The following is a 20,524-nucleotide window of genomic DNA, read 5'->3' as shown; positions in this document are numbered from 1 at the left end:
TGTTAAGATGTCAATTCTCTCCAAATTATCTACAATTCAAATAAAATAAAAATTTCAGCAGATTTTTTTGGTAGAACTTAACATGAGGATTCTAAAATGTATATGAAAATGCAAAGCACCTAGAATAGCCAAAACAATTTGGGGGGGGTAAGAAATGTGTAGTACCTTATGTGACTTGATTTCAATACCTGTTGTAAAGCTACAGCAATCAGGACAATACCATATTGGCACCAAGACAGACATTTAGCCCTGGCTGGTGTGGCTCAGTGAATTGAGCGCTGGCCTGTGAACCAAAGAGTCACTGGTTCAATTCCCAGCCAGAGCACATGCTTGGGTTGTGGGCCAGGTCCACAGTTTGGGGGTGCAAGAGGCAACCACATATGGATGTCTCTCTCTTTTTCCCTTCCTTCCCCTCTCCCTAAAAATAAATAAAATCTTTAAAACAAAACAAAGACATTCAGAGCAATAGAACAGAATTCATAAACAGACCTACAAATCCACAAATGGTCTGACAACAGTGACAAAGTACTTGAATGATAAAAGGATAATGGGACTGGAACAATCAAGGACCCATAAGGAAAAAAGTGAACCCGCCCTGGCTGGGTGGCTAAGTTAGTTAGAGCATTGTCCCAAACACCAAACCAGGGTTGTGGGTTTGATCCCTAGTCAGGACATATACTTAGGTTGGGGTTCAATCCCCAGATGGGCACATACAGGAGAAGATAAGAGTGTTGGTGGGACCTGTGTCCTGGTAGCTTGAAGTTCATTAAACATTCTTAAATGCTTTTGAAAAAAAAAAATCAATGAGAAGGCTAAGCACGTTCCACCTGCTCTGTGCCCACCTGTAGCTGAAACCAAGAGTTGACAAGAGAGGGAGAAGAACGGGCAGGGGAGGAGGGGAGCCCTGGAGCCCGCCCCCGCCCGTCCCTACATACATACATGTATACAGCCCACGCACACTCGTGAACTCAAACTCACTTCCTTTCCCTCCATGTCCTGTTTTTCTCTTTCTCCTCTCTCTCTGCCTCTCCTCCCTGCCTTTCTTCCCCTCTCTTTTAATATCTCTCCTCTCAAGCCTTATCTCTAAGGGTCTCTTGAGATCTGCTTGTCCTTTCTTTCCCCTTCTCTTCATTTCTTCTCTCTCACTTCTTCCATCCCTCCTCCCAACATGTACTCTTTCTCCAATGGCGCCTCCCTCCACAGCCCTCCCCCAGCCTCCCTAATACTTGCTCCTGCACGTATACACACTTCACAAGGGGGACCCCCCCAAAAAACTGGAATTTGTAAAAAATGGTGTATTTATTCTTACATGTTTAAACTTCAGTCACCTTCAAAGTCCTATTTGATGCAATACACCTATCGAGACTTTTTTCCACTGCTCAGAAATTTTTTTAACTCGTCCATTTTGATGCCTTTTAGTGCTTCTGTCATTTTTTGTCTCACCTCTTCTACACTGGCAAAATGTTTCCCTTTGAGGACTTTTTTCATCCGAGAAACAAACAAAAAAAGTCACTTGGGGCAAGACTGGGTGAACAGGGAGGGTGAGGCATGAGGGTCATGCTATTTTGGGGGCTTTGGTTAAAAACTGCTGAACACTCAGCATAGTGTGGGCAGGTGCACTCCTAAATCACCCATCATGAAATGAGCAAATGTATTAAAAGTATTTAAAAAAAAAAATCACTGAAGCCAAACACAGCCTCTCACACTGACCTAGTGGAGGAAAAGCCTGTACTACTAGGGGCCCGCCCTCCAAAGATAAACTCAGGGTTTTTCTGGGGTCACCCCCCTTGTATCTTTCATATTGTATTTTTACAGAGCTTTTCTATGTTTAGATGTTATTAAATATACAAATACGTCCTACTGTGTTACAGTACAATTGTCTACAGTATCCAGTACAGTAACATGCTATACAGGTTTGTAGCCTAAGAGCAATAGCTAGACCATACAGCCTCGTTGCGTAGTAGGCTAAAGGACCTAGGTTTGTGTAAGTGCACTCCATGACATTCACACAATGACGAAATCACCTAATAATGCATTTCTTAGAACATATCCTCAATAAGCGGCTCATGGCTGTAATGAGCCACAAAAAGAGACTACATGCAACATACTACATCAAAATCAATATGCTAAGAGAAAGAAGCCAACACAAAAGACTACATACTGTATAATCCCACATAAAATCATAGAGAAAGCAAATTATAGTGATATAGAGCAAATCAGTGGTTCCCTGAGGCCAGGGGAGTGGAACTGACTACAAAGAAGTAGAAGGAAATTTTTTAACATTATAGAAATGCCCCATATCATGATTGTGGTGGTGGTTACACTACTGTAAACATTTGTCAACTGACAAGTTAAAATAGGAGAATTATATTGCTTAACAGTTATGCATCAGTAGCTAACAACCTACTCCCTCTGGGTGGGACGCACCTTGACATCTTCCTCTTACTTTCTGAACACCGAACACCACCACAGCGACATTTCCCCGAAGCCTTAGCATCTTCACATACATGTTACCAGTCACCCTTCTCATCTTTCCCCTCTCCATTCTATTCTACACATATTAAGATTAATCATCCCAAAACACAGCTCAACTAACCAAACAGCTTCAGCCGGTTCCCCGCTGTCCACAAAAGTACAAGTTTGCTACTGCAGCATTCTGGTTCCTCTAAGAACTTTTTTTTTTTTTTAATCCTTACTCAAGGATATATTTATTAATTTTAGAGAGGAAGAAACAGAGAGAGAACGAAACACTGATGTGAGAGAGAAATAGCGATCAGTTGCCTCCCACACGTGACCCAACTGAAGATTAGACCCACAACCTAGGTATGTGCCCTGGGGATCGAACCTGCAACCTTTCAGTGTATAGGCCAGTGCTCCAACCAACTAAGCCACCTGACCAGGGCTCTATGAACTTCCTTGATAACGGGAAATGTCTTATTTATCTTTGTATTTCATAGGCAATACTTTGAACTGCATTGCATGGTCTTTGGGCATACAGAAACCGCACACAAATAGAAGAATTTTAGAAATAAGTCAAATTACATGACATTGCCTACTATAGTAGGCTGAAAAATGCCCCCCCCCATTATATCCATAATCCCTGAAACATTGAATATTGCCTTATGTGGCACAAAAAAAAATATATGGGGCAAGGGTATCTGTAGGTGTGGTTATATTAAGGACTCTGAGATAGGAAGTTATGCTGGATTACATGGATAAGCTCTAAATGCAATTACATGTATCCTTATAAGAGGAAGCAGAGGGAAATCTGACATAGAGGAAAAGGCCATACAAAGACAGAACACAGAGAGATTTCAAGACGCTGGCCTTGAAGAGTGGAGTGGTCCGGCCGCAAGCCAAGGAATACCAACAGCCAGGGAAGCCAGAAGCAGTAGGAAACAGAATCGCTGCTCAAGGGAGAGTGAGGCTCCAGTGATACCTAGGCTTCTGGCCTCCAGAATCATGAGAGAATACTTTTCTGTTGCTTTAAACCACCCAGTTTGTGGAAATTTGTTACAGCAGCCACAGGAAATTACTATATTTACCCTTACAAACAAAAAAATTATGTGGAGTAAAATATTTTAAAGCCCTAGCAGCTTCTTGCTGGATTAGTGTCAACAACAGGGGGTTTTCTTCCATTTTTTTTGTTGTTCTATGACAGTGGTCCCATCTTCCCCTTGTTGCTCCCCCTGCCCTGCCCACCTCCCCCCTCTCCCAGTCAATAACAGTTTTATAAAGAGTAGTTTCTTGTAATGTTGTGCAATAAACAGAAAGAGGAATTAATACTTTCAGTGTCTCTTATAGCAGTTAATTCTTCATTATCTCAAGTTCTAACCAACATATTCAAAGTAGTACAGTCCTAAACTAACAGAATTCACTCAGGTTAAGCGGATGGCTTCAAATTCACAATTAGCAGGAGATGACTTACGATTTAAGACCTTAAGCCAAAGTCCATGTTCATCCCACTGTACTATGCTGCCTAATATCTGCTCCAATGTCAGAACATCAAATACTTCTACTCCTCTCCGCCTATCCAATTTTAATCCATACTGTATTAAGTCTTTTTAGATTAACAAACCCTGTTATTGCCTTTCTCTAGACTTCTACAGTTCTTACATTCTAGCCTTGATTTTTGCAGAGAATTAGTGTTGTTTGTATAATTCTTTAATGACTAAATGACTATCCCTACTCTGCCCTAACTATGCTCATTAGATAAAAGAAAAATGATTATAAAAGCTGTGATAGAATCCTATTTTGAGAACTAGAAGAATAACTTCTGTTTCAGGTATATATTAGGGTCTTCTGCATAACAATATTTCCTTAAAGTATCACCTTCCTAGAATATGGAACCTTCCTTGTTGGCATCAGAATGGATAAGCGCCTCACTGGTGAATTACTACCACTACTACTTTTTTAAACCTTTCATAATACAAGTGGAATTTTTCTTTCACTGGGGTTACTGAATATTCATTAAACAAGAGGGCTAAATATAAGAAAACTGTTTAATGAAGAATAAGAAATAAGTAAATGTATTTACTTTTAAGAACTCAAGATCACATACCCTAATGAAAAAAAGGAAGAGGAAAGAAAAGATAGCAATACAATCTGGAGGAGAATGCAAAGGTATAGTCAGTGTCATAGATACACCTGCCAGTCTGCAACCCCCCACTTCACACATACATACATACACACACACACAGTTTGGATATTACTAAAAATAAGATGGTGCCAAGGGATATTTCATATTTTGACTTTGCACCGTTTAAAAATCTAGCAGTTCATATCTTGAATGCTGTGACAAAGCCCAAAACCCATTATTTAAACCAAGTTTGCTTTATAAAAAAAACAAAAACTCTTTTGGGTTTCTGGTGAAGATGTTAGCTAGCATAGATAAACATGGTACTTGAAACCTCCCACAGCCACAACAAAATTACAACTCAACTACGGAACAACCATCATTCAGAACCACCTGAAATCTGGTTGATGCAAGTCCTACAACTAAGGATATAAAGAAGCCACATCAAGACTGGAAAGAGGGGTGGTGACACAGAATGGACTGCTCCCACACTCACACATGGCAGTTAAAAATCGGCAGGGAGAGCCGGGCTGCAGAGGTCCTCCCTGAGGAGCACAGGGTCCCAGCGCCACAGCAGGCCCCCTAGATGAGGGTTTCAGTGCCAGGAAGAGAAGTCCCCTTAACTTCTGGCTGTAAAAACCAGCGGGGGTTATGGCTCAGTGAGACAGAGGGCTTCTGGACTACCAGGCAATTCCTCTTAAAGGGCCCACTCTTAAGACTGACTCACTCTGAGCTCCAGAGTTGGGCCAGCAGCTCAAAGGGTACCAGGGAAAAACTGAGTTGTCCAGAATCAGGGAGAGAGCTGGAGGGGCAGCTTTCTACCAGAGAGAAGTCCTGAATTTTTAGTTTTATTTATTTTTAATTAAATTTGTGGCTAGTGGCTACTGTATTAGCCAGTGATTATCCACAATATAGGAAGTCTTCATTCACCTTATTACTTGAATTGTTGTCAAAAATGTTTTCTTAACTAAATTCGAGGATGTTAATAAAAGTCCATGATCAATTTTCTGTTTAATAAATGATTTACATTTTTCCAGTTTTCACTTTAATTCTACAGAGGAAGGAAAGGGGGAGTGTGGTTTAAGAAAATAGGAGAAAGATTGCATGCCATGGTCAAAATGTCTAAAAGCTGTGCAAAAAGCTTCTTTGTGTACTATTTCTCTTGATCCTCATAGTTATCTTTGAAAGAGACAATCCCTCCCTTAAAGTTGAAAAAACTGAGACCGAGAGCAATTTACTGGCTTGCCTCTGACCACAGGTTAGTAAAACCAGGATTCAAACCCATGCCCAACTGCACAGACTGAGCTCTTAATCTTAAGCATTACACTTTAACTGCTAAAACTGAAATGGGCTGGATGAAAAGTAGGTTAGGTAGCTCCCAGCAGACTGATGTTATTCAGAGCACATTAAAAGCTGAACCAGCCAGCTTACTAGACAAGACACTAAGGATATCCAGACAAACATTTCTCGATGTCTGGTAAAAGATGCTCAATAAATTCATTCATTCCTTCAACAACAGGCAGGATTATAAGTTGAAGATACAGCAGTGAACAAAATAGAAAAGTCTCTACACTCATGGGGTTTATATTCCAGAAAGGGAATTTTTTTAAAAAATTAGGAATGATTTCTAAAGAGGTAAGAACTGAACAGACACCTGAATAAAAGTTAGGTATGTGGAGAAACTGAGAAAGACTGCTCCAGGTCAAAGGGAACTGCAAGACAAAGAAGCAGAGGTAGAAGCATGTTGGAATGTACAGCAAACAGCAAGGAAGAGGCTGTGGCAAAAGCACCATGGATGTTAAGTTGGAAATAAGGCAACAGTGTTAACCAGGAGCCAGACTCTGCTGGGACTTGAAGGTCATTGTAAGGCTTTCGAATATATTTTAAGATCATGGAGAGCCATGGGAGTGGGGACGGGAGGTGAAGGGGTAGGTTTATTGGAAAGAGTGGGATAGACATGGTCTGATTTATGTTCCAAAGGGAACGGGCTGTAGGGAAGCAAAATTAAGGAGAAAAAGTAAAAGCAGGAAGACCACGTAGGAGAACTTTTTGAGTGATGAAGAAAGCATGGATTATAGGACAGCCGCATAGATGTAGAGTGGAAATGGAAACTTTTAAGACAGACTTTAGCTAATTATATATGATCAAACCAATACCCGTGGATAATGGAAGGAAGTAGGTTGGTTTCTAAGCAAGGCACATGAAGAAATTATGTACTATATACTCAGGCTCTCCAGGTTCTGTTTACTATTCCTAAGAGCTATTTCCACATGCTCGCGGACTCATGGCACCAAACAAAAAATCATTACCAGGTAAGTTCTGAGATTGTGCTTGCAGATAACCCAATGATGACACATTTTTGTTTTGTTTTTCTATTTAAATGAGTATCTCAGAACAAGTATGGCCAGTTCTGATCAATTCTGATGAAAGTACAGGAGCATTAAGCAAGTAACACCCCTGCAAAACATTTTCTAGCTAATCTTGCCTTCCTTGGCATAATAAGCACCTTCAGTTTAAGGTGCTAACTAAACTAAAATTCCCCTCAATTCTTGCTATGCAGTTTGCAACATTGTTTCCAAAGAGCTTAAATCAGAAGCCAGGAAATTATTACACAAAAAAGGTAAAAGAAAACTGTGAAGTCAGAACCTCATGACGTTCCTTACCTATCTATCCTCCCTTGCCAATTTGAGCCTGAAATAATGTGTTAAGATGCGTGGTTCTTGGCTAGATGTCACCTGAACACACATCTGCAGGCACCTGTGGGATGATAACCATCAGCATACTCACCCTATATGAGTTCCTCAGGGCTGGAACCTGACTCCGAAGCATAGCACGTGCTCAGTAAAGCTGCTGAATGAAAAACCAGCTGCCCTCCACAATTTCATCCTGGGTAATGTGGTCCCAAAACACTCAGAACCTCCTCTTCTCTTCCCAGTGTAAAAGTGCTAGGCTACCCATTACCTCGCATAAGGCCTTCCTGAAACTTTTCTACCCCAGCACACCGCTCTGAGCAAGAAGCTCCATCTGGCTGGCCGTGTTAAACAATGTTACACAACACTGTGATTGACCAGAAAACTACCTTCATTGCATGCCTTTGCTTTCTTTCTGCTTTTACTCCTCCTCTGCTTTCAAACGCTATTCGTCTGATGTTTCACACTCCGGCGGGGGAGGTGGAAGGGGGCGGGGTCTAACGAGGTAAAAAGAGCAAAGACAAAAACTGGGTCCCGTCCCAGCTATTTCTATTCCTTTACCTATAAAGTGCAAATAGCACACATGCCAGGCCTCCTTCAACAATGTGGTTCTGAAGTCTTATCCAAATGAGAAAAGCCTGCAAACTGTCGCGTGCCGCCCAAAGGTAAGATCCCAGCAAAGTTGCGTTCAAATAAGGCTTAACTCAAAACCAACGTGACCAAAACAAACGAAAAACCAATATAACAGGTCGTGACCAACACCTTGCAGTGACTCAATAAATAAGTCAAAAAGGAGTACTTTCTTCCAATAATGAAACGAATAGGAGAAGCACAGTGACCAGGTCTCATGGTGTCACCGTAGGGTCCCAGACAGGTAACTCCCCATTTCTGTACAATAAGGCTTTCACGATGAAGGATTCTAAGAGTGTTACGTTGAGGGACGGAGAGCCTGAGAGGCCAAACTGCCTTTACCTGCAGTGTCATAAAGACGGCACCAGAGAAGAGACTCAGGACTAGGCTGAGAGGTCAACGAGCAGCGGTCTAAGTCACATAACACTGCTTACGAGCAGTGTGCGACTTTGGTCAACTCCCTTACCAAGCAAACCCCCTCCTCCCGCCCACATCTGTGGAGAAGAATCCCAGCCGGCGCGGATCCCCGGGGCTGCTGGGGAGTCGCGCGTGCCCTTTGGCGCGTTGGCCAGGTGCAGCCCTGGCTCTTCCCAACCCCTCACCCCGAGTAGAGTCCCGAGTTCTTCCGCAGGCGAGGGGTGTACCCCTTCCGGATGCAGGACGTGCCAAGACAGCAGTTTCGATTTCCTAAGAAAAAGGGTTACTTCCCTCGCCGTCCCAGCACCGCGGGCAATCAAAGCAGCCTACCCGGACGCCCTCGGCATCCTCGCGGCTGCACGCAGTTCCGGCATGGGATCTCCCAAGCTGGTTCCGCAGCCGGCCAGGGTCCCTTGGGGCCCCGGAAAGCCGGAGGGGCGTTGCCATAGAAATAGCTTTCAAGACCCCTGCCCGAGGCGCCGGGTACAGACTGAAGAGGAAGGCTCGCGACACCCGCTGTGTCCCAAGCGACCACGTCCGGCCGTTCCCTCTCAGGGCTCCTTTGCCCAGCTAGCATCCCCACAAGAGCTCCGCGCCTTCCCGCGCGGCCCCACGAAAACCCTACCTTCCGCCATGTCGGGCCCGGCCCTGCCTGCAGCCTCGCGAGAAGTGCGCTGCTCAACTGGGGTGGTGCGTAACCGAGGTCTCAGGTCTCGCGAGAGTCATGGGAGGCCAGGCAAGGGGAGGAGCCAAGGCTATGGAAAAACGGTGAATGGAAGCGGAGAAGGGTAGCCGGACACTGGAAAAACCGAGAGCTTGTCTCTTTTCACCTAGTCGTGCCTGCAAAACGCGGGACTGATCAGGCACTGACCCGGCGCTATCCTATTACACTCCCTAGGGAGGGCACTGAAAAAGACCCAAAGAGCGTAGACTACTCTGGAAAAACTTGACTTTGAGAGGGTCTAGCGAGGGGATTTTTAAAATTTTTGTTATTACTTGTCTTTAGGTTTGTTTGTAATGATGTGAGAGGCTAAAAGAAAAAAGCCAAAGGAGAGGAAAAGGCTAAAGACTACTCTATAGGTCCCTGGGGACGTGGGATGCCCTGCAAGCATATGCAGAAGGAATTCTGGAGAAGGGATTCATTCATTCACTTTAGAGGCAGGCCACTGATGTTCTAAAACACAGGAAACAAAAACATGCATGCAAATAGATGTGGGGCGGGGGGAGAGATATTGTGGAGAACGCTTGATGACACTAACTTTAAGGTTGAAGTCTGCAGGCAAGGAAAGGGACCAGAAGAGAGTGAAGCAAATTTGGGAGAGGACTCAGTTTGGAAGGCCTGGTTTCAAGTGTCTCCTATATGTATTTTTTCTAACAAAACTAAGCCACCTGGCTGCAGAAGTGGAAAATACAGATTATAGCATTTTCCCAGGGCCTGGGAGTTAATCCCAAAAAAATTGAGAATGCTGTGAGAATACAACTCAGGTACAGGCTGTGTGAAGGCTGATGTAGGGAGCCATGAAACTGCAGGTTTCCGTAATATTGAAGACAAGTGCAGTGTGAACAAGGTGGTGAGAGCCCTGTGGTCAGGGTGGCAAACTGCAGTTCCTAAGTTAAATAGCACTAGGAAATGATCAAGTCCAGCACAGGGCCATGTAATATAGTAGGTGAAGTGGACATGAGAAGCTAGGGAAATTAGATATTGGAATTTAGAGGTAGGGAAAGATCATAAACCAGGTGCTAATCTTTAGTGAATGTGTGGATGACTAAGAGCAAAAAAAGAAGAAAAAGAAAAAAGAAAAAATACCCTAATGAGGAAAAGAACTAAAGAGTATGAGACCTTTCAAAAAAGATTTTTACTCAAAGGAGAATTACAAAAATGCTGCATGGCCCTGATGGCCGTGGCTGTTCATGGGGCCTGGTTTGCAGGCCCTGTACCCCACTGGGGACCATGCAAGAGGCAACCAATCAATGTTTCTCTCACATATCAGTGTTTCTCTCCCTGTCTTTCTCCTTCCCTTTCCTTCTCTCTAAAGACAAAGAAATAAAATCTTTCAAAAGAATGCTGCATGTATCCATTCCTAGTAGCATCAACAGGTAAGGACTGCAGGGAAAGTGGTGGCCTTGGAGAAGAGCCAAGGGAGAGATGATAGTTTGACGGACGGATCTGAGAACAGGATGAGAGTGTCAGAACAAGAAAGAGGATTCGAAGTTGAAGTTTTAGGTGCTGCCAAGATTAAGTATTAATGGGTAGTGAGGTGCAGTGGAGAAGGAATTTGGAGTTTAGAACATGGAAACGGGGTCATGGGTTAAAATTTGGGGGAAGAGTAATTCTGGTTGACGGACACCCGGGAGATGGAAGAGGGTATTGAAATATATAAGAACAAGGGTGCATGCTCAGGGAAATGATGTTCCAGTAGTGGTGGAAGACTAAAGATGTCCAGGAGCTACAGGTAGGGAGGTACACAGAGGAGCTGCACTGAGCAAGCAGCATTTAAGACTAAGGAGGGGAGGGGAATACTGTACTCGCCAGGCTCAATGGAGGTGTCCTAGCTCAAATCTTCCATCTGTCAAGCTTGGGTTGAGTGTGCCAAATGGTGAGCCCTTGGGGTCATCAGGGTGGTCAGGCAAGCCAGTCTCCTCTGGCCACAAGCAGCCTCATCTGGTTATCTTAACAGTGCCCTACAAATATTTTTGGGTCATGACATAAAAATAACATAAAAGTGGTTGGGAAGTGCTGTCGTAACTGATGCTTGGTTTTACAGCATATAACTTACTTACCTCTGCCTCACTAACACCAGCCTTGCTAGCGCCTGGCAAACAGCAGCTGTTTAGAATGTTTGATGATGAGTTGTTACCACTGTGACCTACACTAGGAGTCTGGAGAGCTGGGTTCAAGTGTGACTCTGCAGCTGATTTGCTGTGTTGATCATGGACAAATCCCTGCAAGTTTATACTGCCATCTCAGATTCCGTCTGTCAAGAGGGAGTTGGACTAGAATCCATGGTTCTTTATTTGGAGGGCCATGACCCCCTTTGATAATTTGATGAAAACCCTCTCCCATAGGGGGAGCACACATGTAGAAATAAATAAATTTGTGCCCTTTTAGTTTGCTTGGACTAGATACCCAGAGTCAAGAGAGAACTCACTTGAAGAGATTTAATCAATTCAAGGGCTTGAGTACCTCCTCATCAAAACCTACCTTTAAAAGTCCTCTTTCAGAGGTGAAAGCAATCCTTTTAGAAATGCCTTTAATATAATCCTATCTCTGGGCCCTTGTCTTCTGAGTGGGCTCTTACGGGCTTGAATCCTCTGTAGACCTCCTAACAAAGCTTTTAAAATCAAGCACCTGTAGTACTCAAGTGAACTGCAACATCCAACAGGCTTGGATGGAGCTACAGCATTAGGTATGACCTGCAATATAGTCACCTTGAAAAACCTGAGCACTAGAAAACATGGTTCATTTTAGACCTAACTCAGGTTTTGCTATCAGATTAAGAGCAGCAATGTGGAGTTGTCTGGGGCAGGAGACGAAGTGTAGAAAGTATAAATGCTGACTGCCTTAAGAGCACAAGGGAACACTTTCTGGGAAGGCCGTGCCCTAACATGGTAGGAGGAGAAGGGAGGGAATTATTTGACTGGTAGTCCGATGAATTGGTTTCAAGTACCAGCTTCAACACAACCACTCTCTATGTGACCTTGGAAAAGATGTTCCTGAGGTAAGGGGTAATGGCACCCAGTATGTGAGGAAGGTCGTGGAACTGAATGCTGGCTGTGAAATTTGCTTGCTCTACAATCTTGACAAATTTTTCTGAACCTGTTTCTTCATGAGAAACTATTACTTTAAAGGATCCATGTAAGAATTAGGCTAGATAGATCCTTTATGAAACCTATCACAAGCCTCCACTAAGTAGCTCAATAAAGAGGAACTGGTGCTCTTTAGGGATAAATGAGATGTCACAAGTGCTATTATATTATACCTATTCCTAGTAGACACTGCTGGAAAGGGGAAAAAGTAAAGTATCTTTCCTATGGCTTTCTATGCAGCTCCTATGTCTTAAGGTGTGTCTGGCTGCTTGTGAATTTTTTACTTCTCGTTCAGTTTATTCCACTTGTGACGAGGATTCAAAATTCTTTCCTCTTTTTCACCACAGCTCAGTGTCATGTGCTGACTCAACAAGCTCCAGAGCCTAATCCTACAGTGGGAGATTACGCCCATCTGAAAGTGAGCACCCCAAAAATACCTGATCCTGGAATTAACTTGCTCTGCGAACTGTTGCAGTCCCCCAGAAAATGAAAATTTTTTAATTTAATAAGGTGGTTAACAGCCCTATCTCAATGAGTGGGAGGGAGAAAATCAACTGGTCCTTCCTCAATGCCTAGTTAGTCCCTTGTACACAGTGGCACACTTAAAACCTCAACTGCACTTGAAGCAGCATGCAAAAAAAAAAAAAAAAAAAAAAAAAAAAAAAAGACGGTTTTGCTATGTACCTTGAGTTATGCATAAAACGGATAGAAGTTCAGGAATATCACCCACATCCTCCTGTAAGTTTTATTTCAATATATTTCCCAGGGAAATTAAAACTCTGAAAACGACTCCCAGTCTTCCCCAATGGCTTTCAAGGATTTTCTTGTTTTTAACTCAGCTCCATGTTCTTTTCTCAGAGTTTGTAAGAAAGAGGCCTTAAGAGCCATTGGCGACTTCTATTAAGACAAACGAGCTTTCAATACCTAACACTGTATATCCATATGAACTACACGTTAAGAATGCAGGGTGAGTAGCTGGATACTTACATCCTTTTTTTTTTTAATGGAAAAATACCTAGTCTTGCCTCTTTTGCCACTAACTTACTAAGTGGTCTTGGACAGGTATTTTGGCGAAGTGTGCCCATCGGCTTGAAGGTGGTGATTGAGAAGTACTTGTGGTCTCTTTTTAGTTCACAAGTCTAGGTTCTTCACCCTTTGCTTACCTTTATGGTAGAGCCAATTTAGGCCAAAGACAAAATTTCCAATAATGTTTTAAGGTGTCCTCATTTTGCTTACATTCTAAATCAGCATCACAGAAAACTCTGAGTAAAGAAGGGTGCTTGGCCCTGTACTAGAAAATTTAAGACCATTGTATCAGGTTGGAAGTCAAGTTAACTTCCCACCTTCTAGTTCCTTCTTTAAGTGAAGTTTTTAAAATTATCAAGGTTCCCCTGTGGACCTTTTGGTATTATGTGCTGTTTATACAGACAGAATCCCATAACTTGCTTTTGAGACCTGCATCCTAAAACCAAAATAGCTCATAGTACAGCCTCTAAGTCATCATTTATTGATTTATAGAGCCCCCATCACATGATCGAGGTGCTTTACAATACAGTAAACATCACAACACAACTCACATAGTTAAGTACAATCAACAAATTACAGATCTAAAAACTGGAATGAAGCAACATCATGTCAAATTTCAAAGATGCTGAGAAGTGGCAGTACAAAAAAGGTAATTCCACCAACTGGAGACCGGATGGGCAAGATCACACAGGCACCACAACCCCAAACGGGCAGGTTTGTAGAGGGTGAATGAGCATATTAAATTTCACAACCAAGAATGAAAGCCATTAAAAAAATATGACACCCAAGTGATCACAGAGCCAGTGGAATAACCTCACAAAATTATTACCTTATAGCGACAGGTACCAATCTCATATGGATTTTAAACTCACAAAGAGGCCAGAAGCCACCGAGATCACCCGTCCCATTATGAGCACAGACTGAAAGCTATGAGCCTTCACAAGAACTTGGAATAAATTTAGGAAGCAGCCAACAGTTCTATAATCCATAAGACTATGCAGATGTCAATAGTTGGCACAAGATTAGGGAGAAAAGTCCTTTTCTTAAAGCAGAAAGGACTCACCTCACACTAATGGTGAGGCACTGTTGGGACAACAGCCACCTGGATCAGTGTCACCAGAGTGTGTTTAATAATATAGAGGCATTTAAATTCACACTGTCAGATGAACTCTTGGAAAGGCACGGATGGCCCCTCTGACAGAGGAAAAGAAGTCAAAACAACCATCAAGAAGGCCCATGTTTCCGTATGTAGTATGTTCAGGGCACGAGGTGGAAAGGAATGTGAAGGGAGTTGCACTCATTCCTGGCTCTCCCTTCTTCTCCCGTAGATCTAAGCCCTAAACACACATGGTTATATCAAAGTAACTGCATTAAAGTGGCACTTAAAGTTCAAGAATAGTTGTCCCTGAGTTACTAGGTCATTTGCTACTCCCCGAAAAGTCACACTGCCAGGTTTTAACTCAACAGATAGCTCACAGAATTTTAGCAACAGGAGAGCAAAATTCAGACTCCATTTTGTCACAACCACCATCATGTGAACAATTACTGATTGGAGAGTAAAGAAATTGCATTCAAAGTCCCAGGATGGTACACAGTACTGGAACTTTATGAAAACAATTTCTTAAGTCTTTGGGGGAAAAAAAGTCAGAAAGTTCTTGAGGAAAATTAGGTCTCAATGAGTAAGTTAAACATTGTCACATTCAGTTATTACACACTTAAAGAGGTTTTTTATAATGCTTCAGAGTGAAGAACAGCCTGGAATTTAGAAAAATCACTATGGTGACTATATCCTTAACCATTTCATTTCTGCTTTAAAAAAAGGACATGAACAGTTTATAGAGGACTAGGCTACTTGCAGGAATCCTTTCACTCTTCTGTCATAGTATTTCTCCAAACTACCCAGAGCAGAGATGCACCAATTCTCACGGATTCTCACAATTAAACACCATGTTCCATCCGGTACTGTCTCAACTTCTGTCCCTTATATGCCAGGACTACTTCCCAATCCCAACCTCACACTAAACAGAGAAGAATCTGGACCTGCCTTTAACACTGCACGTTTATTTTACCATTTTCTGAAGTTGTTTTAGAAAAATTATGAAATATATTTATGCTTGAACATTAATAAAATCCAAGTGCACCTCCGTAATGCTTTGAGATTCACATAAGAATCTAGATAGAGACAAATACATATACTGCCATGGCCATGTGATTTTCAAGTATTAAAAGTTTTTTTGCATAAGGAATCAACCTGAGATTTTTCTAAACTGAACTTCTCTGATATTCAGTATTATAACCTTCATTCAATACAATAAAAGCCAACAACTTGACAATTATTGGAAAAAAATTATATTTTGGAAGAACTCACTACATAAGGTGACAGAATTCCAAAATCAAATTACATGAAAATATACATCGCAATTTCTTTGTACAATAAGTGAGAAAAATCTGCAGTATAGAAGAATAGAGGGAAAGAAATATGAAGGGCTAAGGAGAAGGGTATGAGGCAAAATAGCATTTTGAATAGCAAACCCAGAAGTTAAGTACAAAGCCTGTAGCTGTGCATGCTTTATTCAACTAACCTTAACATTAGGTAACTGGAGGGCAAAATTAAAACCAAATCAGAATTTTGTATAATTTGGGGTAAATTTCAATAGTGAATTCAGATGAGCTTGGGCGTGGGGCGCGTTCAGGGTGGTATGGCTGTAGACTCAATAAGTGAATTCAGAACCAACTCTTTTTAGTTCTTTGGAATTAATGACAGTTCAAGCGCTCTCAACAGCCAAAATATGTTATTGCTACATCCAATCCAAGTGATGGGTACAACTTGAATACAAAAAAGACAGAGCACCTAGTGATGACCACGCCTCCAAAGTCATCATTAAAAATCAAGTAGCTGCTTATTAAGTATTTCAGTATTTGAACTAAATGATTTGAAAACTTTCTGGCAAATAGAAGAGATAAACACAAAGGGGACTGTGTCAAAACAAAGAAGGTACAAAAGTTTAGTAAATGAAGCGTTTAATGAAGCCTCAATGGTTTAAAGGATATTAAATGGAAACTTTTAATCCTAATTGCTTTTCATCTGACATGCTTTAAAGATTTTTAAAACATAAGAAACAATGAGTAGGGGAAGAAAGCTTGCTAAAATCTTTTAGAATGTACACGATTCTTATTCTACTACAAGAAAGCATTATTTGGTACAAGGTGTATTTGTGGATGTACATGAACAGTATATATATTATCCGGATCATGTTGTGCTATGTACAGGTCTTTACAATTCTTCCTGAAGGTTAAAACAGTTCATTAGAATTCAAAATGCGTAATCATCTGTAAGTTGGCACTTGTTAGGCTCTTGTCAGCATTGATACTGGCATGTTTTATTGCAGCCCAGTTCCAGCCAGTGTTTGCCAACTTGTTACAACAGAAGTCCAGCAATAGGTGGGTAGAGTGCAGGAAAAACAGTGCCATGTTTCTCAGTTGGAGACCTGCAACAAAACAAACAGCATTATAAGATAAATTTATAAATCACAAAAGAATTGATTATAAATTTTTATTCATATGCTACTTCTTTAAAAACAAATTCTTTTTATCATTTTAAGATCACTTTTGTGCTTGTTTAATATGGTAGCCACATCTGACCATTTCACTTTAAATTTAAATAATAGTAAATAAAATTTAAAATTTAGTTCCTTAATCATACTAGCCACATTTCAAGAGTGCTAGAGACACTACCATACTGGACACTGCAGGAATATTTCCATCAGTGTAAAAGTTCTATTGTACAGCCTTAATTTAAATTTTTCAATAATCCAAATGTATTTCAACTTATATATCTAGAGTCAAAAACAGAAGAACTACCAAAAGTCAAGTGATTTGGAAATTTACAAATATTTAAGGCTATTAAGAGAAACAATTTAAGACTGCCACACTTCCAAACTTGATAAATCTTATTCAATTCTCCAAGTTCAGTCCGAACACGTTTTCTCCATGAAGCCTCCCACAACTGACCCCTATATACCAATAAGTTTTCTATTCTTTTATATCTGCTGGTCTCATGTCCTCTATTAACCTACAGAAGTCAATAACTACATCTAAATAAAAACAACTACCATCTTATCGAGTGCTTATTATGGCCCAAGCAGTGTGTGAAGTGCTTTACAAACCTGTGTCATGTAATTCTCATAATCACCACAGGAAGGAATTCTGTCCTATTTTACAGAGACAAGTGAGACAAGGTCACACAGCTAATAAGTGGCAGAGCTTCCTGCTCAAAAAGTTAGAAAAACACTAGCGTCATTTACTGTGTGGACTCTGAAAGTCTTTATTATATTAATGTGTGCTTTGAATATGTAGGAGGAACAAGGGAAGGGGACAAGCGGGAGAGCCCCTACTAAAATTACATCGAATCAAATGTCCCAGAAATTCAGAAACCTGTACTGTATACCAAGCACTTTGTTAGGACAAAAAAGTTGAATAGAAGATGACTGGGAATTCAAGAGATATAGTTTTAAACTCTTAACAAAGACATCAAATATACTTAGAATTATGGAAATATTTACTCATATATACATGTTAGAAGTTCAGTATGTCTTCTAAAGCCCTGAATGAAGTTATCAATTTTAGAATCCCCCGAAATCAACCAAACCAAAGCTCAGCTGTAGTGGAAAGAGAGCTGTGGGCCTACCTGTGGCCCCACATGTGCCTAGCTCCTGAGCAGTAGAACTACTAGCTACATTTCTTCCCAAAGGGGTTTATCAATCAATGTAAATGGTTTCTAGCAAAGCAATGAATGCACCAAATAGGAAATGTATCACCTTCACCAGAATCAGGTTTTACTATTCGCATATAGATACACATATGTGGACACACTGCTTATTAGAAAATCTAAAGACATATGACACATACTGAAATTCAAAAGACATTGTTATACAATAGGTATTATATATTTTAGGTACTGTTATTTGAATGTTTTTCCAAAGACTATAACGTACTCAAATTAATCCCTGGCCAATTAATCTCTCAAGGCTCAAAGAGAACTGGGTACAGAGCCTGGGCATTGAGTAATTATTCCCCTATGATATTTCAGGGCCACAAAAAGAATCCATCAAAAACTTTCTGTGTTAAGGTTTTTAAAGAAAAATACTCCAGAGAAGTGACTGATGAAAGTTATTAACTACCTAAAATCAGGCAATCCAACCTTTTAACAGTAAGGAACCAGCTTTAAACAGCATTAGCTTCTTTCAGCAGGAATAGAAAAATCTATTTTCTCCCTTTAAATAAAATGCATTCTCAACAGAGAAAAGCCCTCAATAGTAAAATTCTTGGTTATTTCCTAAATTTATAACATACTATTAATATAAGGTAAAATCATACATAAATTCAAGCTTCAATATGGTATTTTGTTTCTTGTCAATTCTTTGTTGTGGCTGAGCCCTTATCTGACTGGAAAATGGCATGGGTAAGAAAAACAAGCCCTGAGTGTGTCTGTTGGTCCTAAGATACTGTCACTTATAAACCAACAAACGCAATGAGCTGAGCTTTGTGAAGACTAACATGGCAGCTGTATCAAGGACAAATATCCAGGATGCAGTGCAGGCAAGCACAGAGGAAGCTCAATACTAGCAGACTAAGGCAAAGTCTAGTAGCAGAACTTAATCTATGGTGGTGGAAAGCAAGAGTCAAAAAAGGGAAAAGAAATGGACTACTGACTCGATATGAGAGAAGTATCAGACGCTGATACTAAAATAAGAACAAAATTATTAGCAAAAATAAAAAGGACAGATATAAACAAGATGAAAAGCAGAAGTAATTTGAAGACTACAAGGTTAGTTATATCTGGTGGTAACAGAAAGAAGTTAATTTTCAGCATTTTAGGTTATTATAAAGAGATCTAAAAGTAGATCTGAGTCTTTTCAGAAATTAGAGACATCAAACATGAGAACAGAATGAGTGGTGTACGGACCTTAGCATTACTTCTGATTTGCACCTTTTGCATCTGGTACATTGAATCATAAAAATTAGGACAGAGTGATACTAGTTCAGGGATAGACAAGCCAACTGATGAAACACAGATCAGAAACAGAATACATACATGGAAATGTAACTGTATAACATAAACAACACTGTATATTAGAAATGATGTAGTCAACAGTTGTGTACACTGGGGGGATGGGAGGGTAAAGTTGATCTCGTACCTTACACCATAGACCAATCAATTTCAGTGGATTCAACACATATATGAAAGGCAAAAGTACAAAACTTTTAGAAAACAATATATAATAGTAGCATTCTGATGGCAGGGAAGAAACTAAGACACAAAAAGTAAAATCCACACAGGAAAGTAATAAATTCAGCTGCATTGAAATTAAGAACCTCTGTTCATCCAAAGATACTATATAAAGAAAGTGAACTGACAACAATACAGATCAATAACCTAACAGAAAAAAGTACAACTGCACTGGTAATTAGGGTAACCACACTAAGTCATAATGATTTATTATTTTACACATTCCAAATCTGAAATTTTGCATAAGTCAGATAATAACACAGATATTGGAGAGGATATGGAGCAAGTGGAATTCTTATCCTTGTCAAGAGGAGTATAAATAGATGCAACATTTTGGCATTATTTAGTCAAAGTGACGTGCATATACCCTTAAAAATTCTACCCCTAGGAATATACCCTAGAGAAACTCTTATATTGTAGTATTGATATGTGCAGCAAGAAACAGGAATAGACATATTTTCTATGATAGCAAAAACAACAAAACAAAGAAAAATAAATAAAAAGCACCCTAAATTGGAAAATAACTGCAATAAGAATATAGAGGTAATTTATCTAAGAAAATACCACATAACAGTGAAAATAGATGAAATATAGCTATACATAATGCAGACCAATTTCAATAATATAAGGATAAAAAATAAGTCACAAAAATGCATATGTTATATATATATAATTCCACATATAATTCAAATCATGTAATACAACATTTCGGAATACAAACTTGATAAAATAATGAAGAAAAGCAATGATAAACACAGAACTGGGAATGTAAGGAAAGGACGGAGTAAAGGGGGAGCAATACTAGGGGATGTAAAAGGTAATAGGTAGCAGGGTACAGGAATGTACCATGAATTGTGATTCTTTAGATGCTACCTTCTACAAATTTTTTTTTTCCTAAAAAGAAGAAAGAAACCAAACTTAAATGTCACACATTAGTTGAATTCACCTATATCATGTCCTCTTCTAAATCAGATGGGTGCCTTCTATCTTTGTTTCCTTGCTAAACTTAAGACCAATTAAAACAAGAAAGGTAGATGTTTAATGGTCTTGCCATTATATTACAAAATATAATTTTTTTTTTAAAAATTG

General features: G+C 40.3%; 2 protein-coding genes across 2 annotated transcripts in view; both read right to left on the bottom strand.

The window, feature by feature from the left end:
• Window positions 1–8,972, bottom strand: part of ANKFY1 (ankyrin repeat and FYVE domain containing 1) — a 74,736-nt gene extending 65,764 nt beyond the window's left edge. The window contains exon 1 of the mRNA XM_090291021.1: window positions 8,939–8,972. Coding sequence (XP_090147147.1) covers window positions 8,939–8,948 — 10 coding nt within the window. The 5' untranslated portion in view covers window positions 8,949–8,972. The remainder of the gene's footprint in view (window positions 1–8,938) is intronic.
• A 4,632-nt stretch (window positions 8,973–13,604) lies between these two features.
• UBE2G1 (ubiquitin conjugating enzyme E2 G1) overlaps window positions 13,605–20,524 on the bottom strand; it is a 103,990-nt gene continuing 97,070 nt past the window's right edge. The window contains exon 6 of the mRNA XM_090291526.1: window positions 13,605–16,634. The gene's annotated coding sequence lies outside the window, so the exon portion shown is untranslated. The remainder of the gene's footprint in view (window positions 16,635–20,524) is intronic.

Source organism: Furipterus horrens, unplaced genomic scaffold, assembly GCF_987537825.1.
Source record: "Furipterus horrens unplaced genomic scaffold, mFurHor1.1.pri manual_scaffold_11, whole genome shotgun sequence".
Taxonomy (NCBI): domain Eukaryota; kingdom Metazoa; phylum Chordata; class Mammalia; order Chiroptera; family Furipteridae; genus Furipterus; species Furipterus horrens.
The sequence above is the reverse complement of the archived record's forward strand: the minus strand, read 5'-3'. Positions and strand labels throughout refer to the sequence as shown.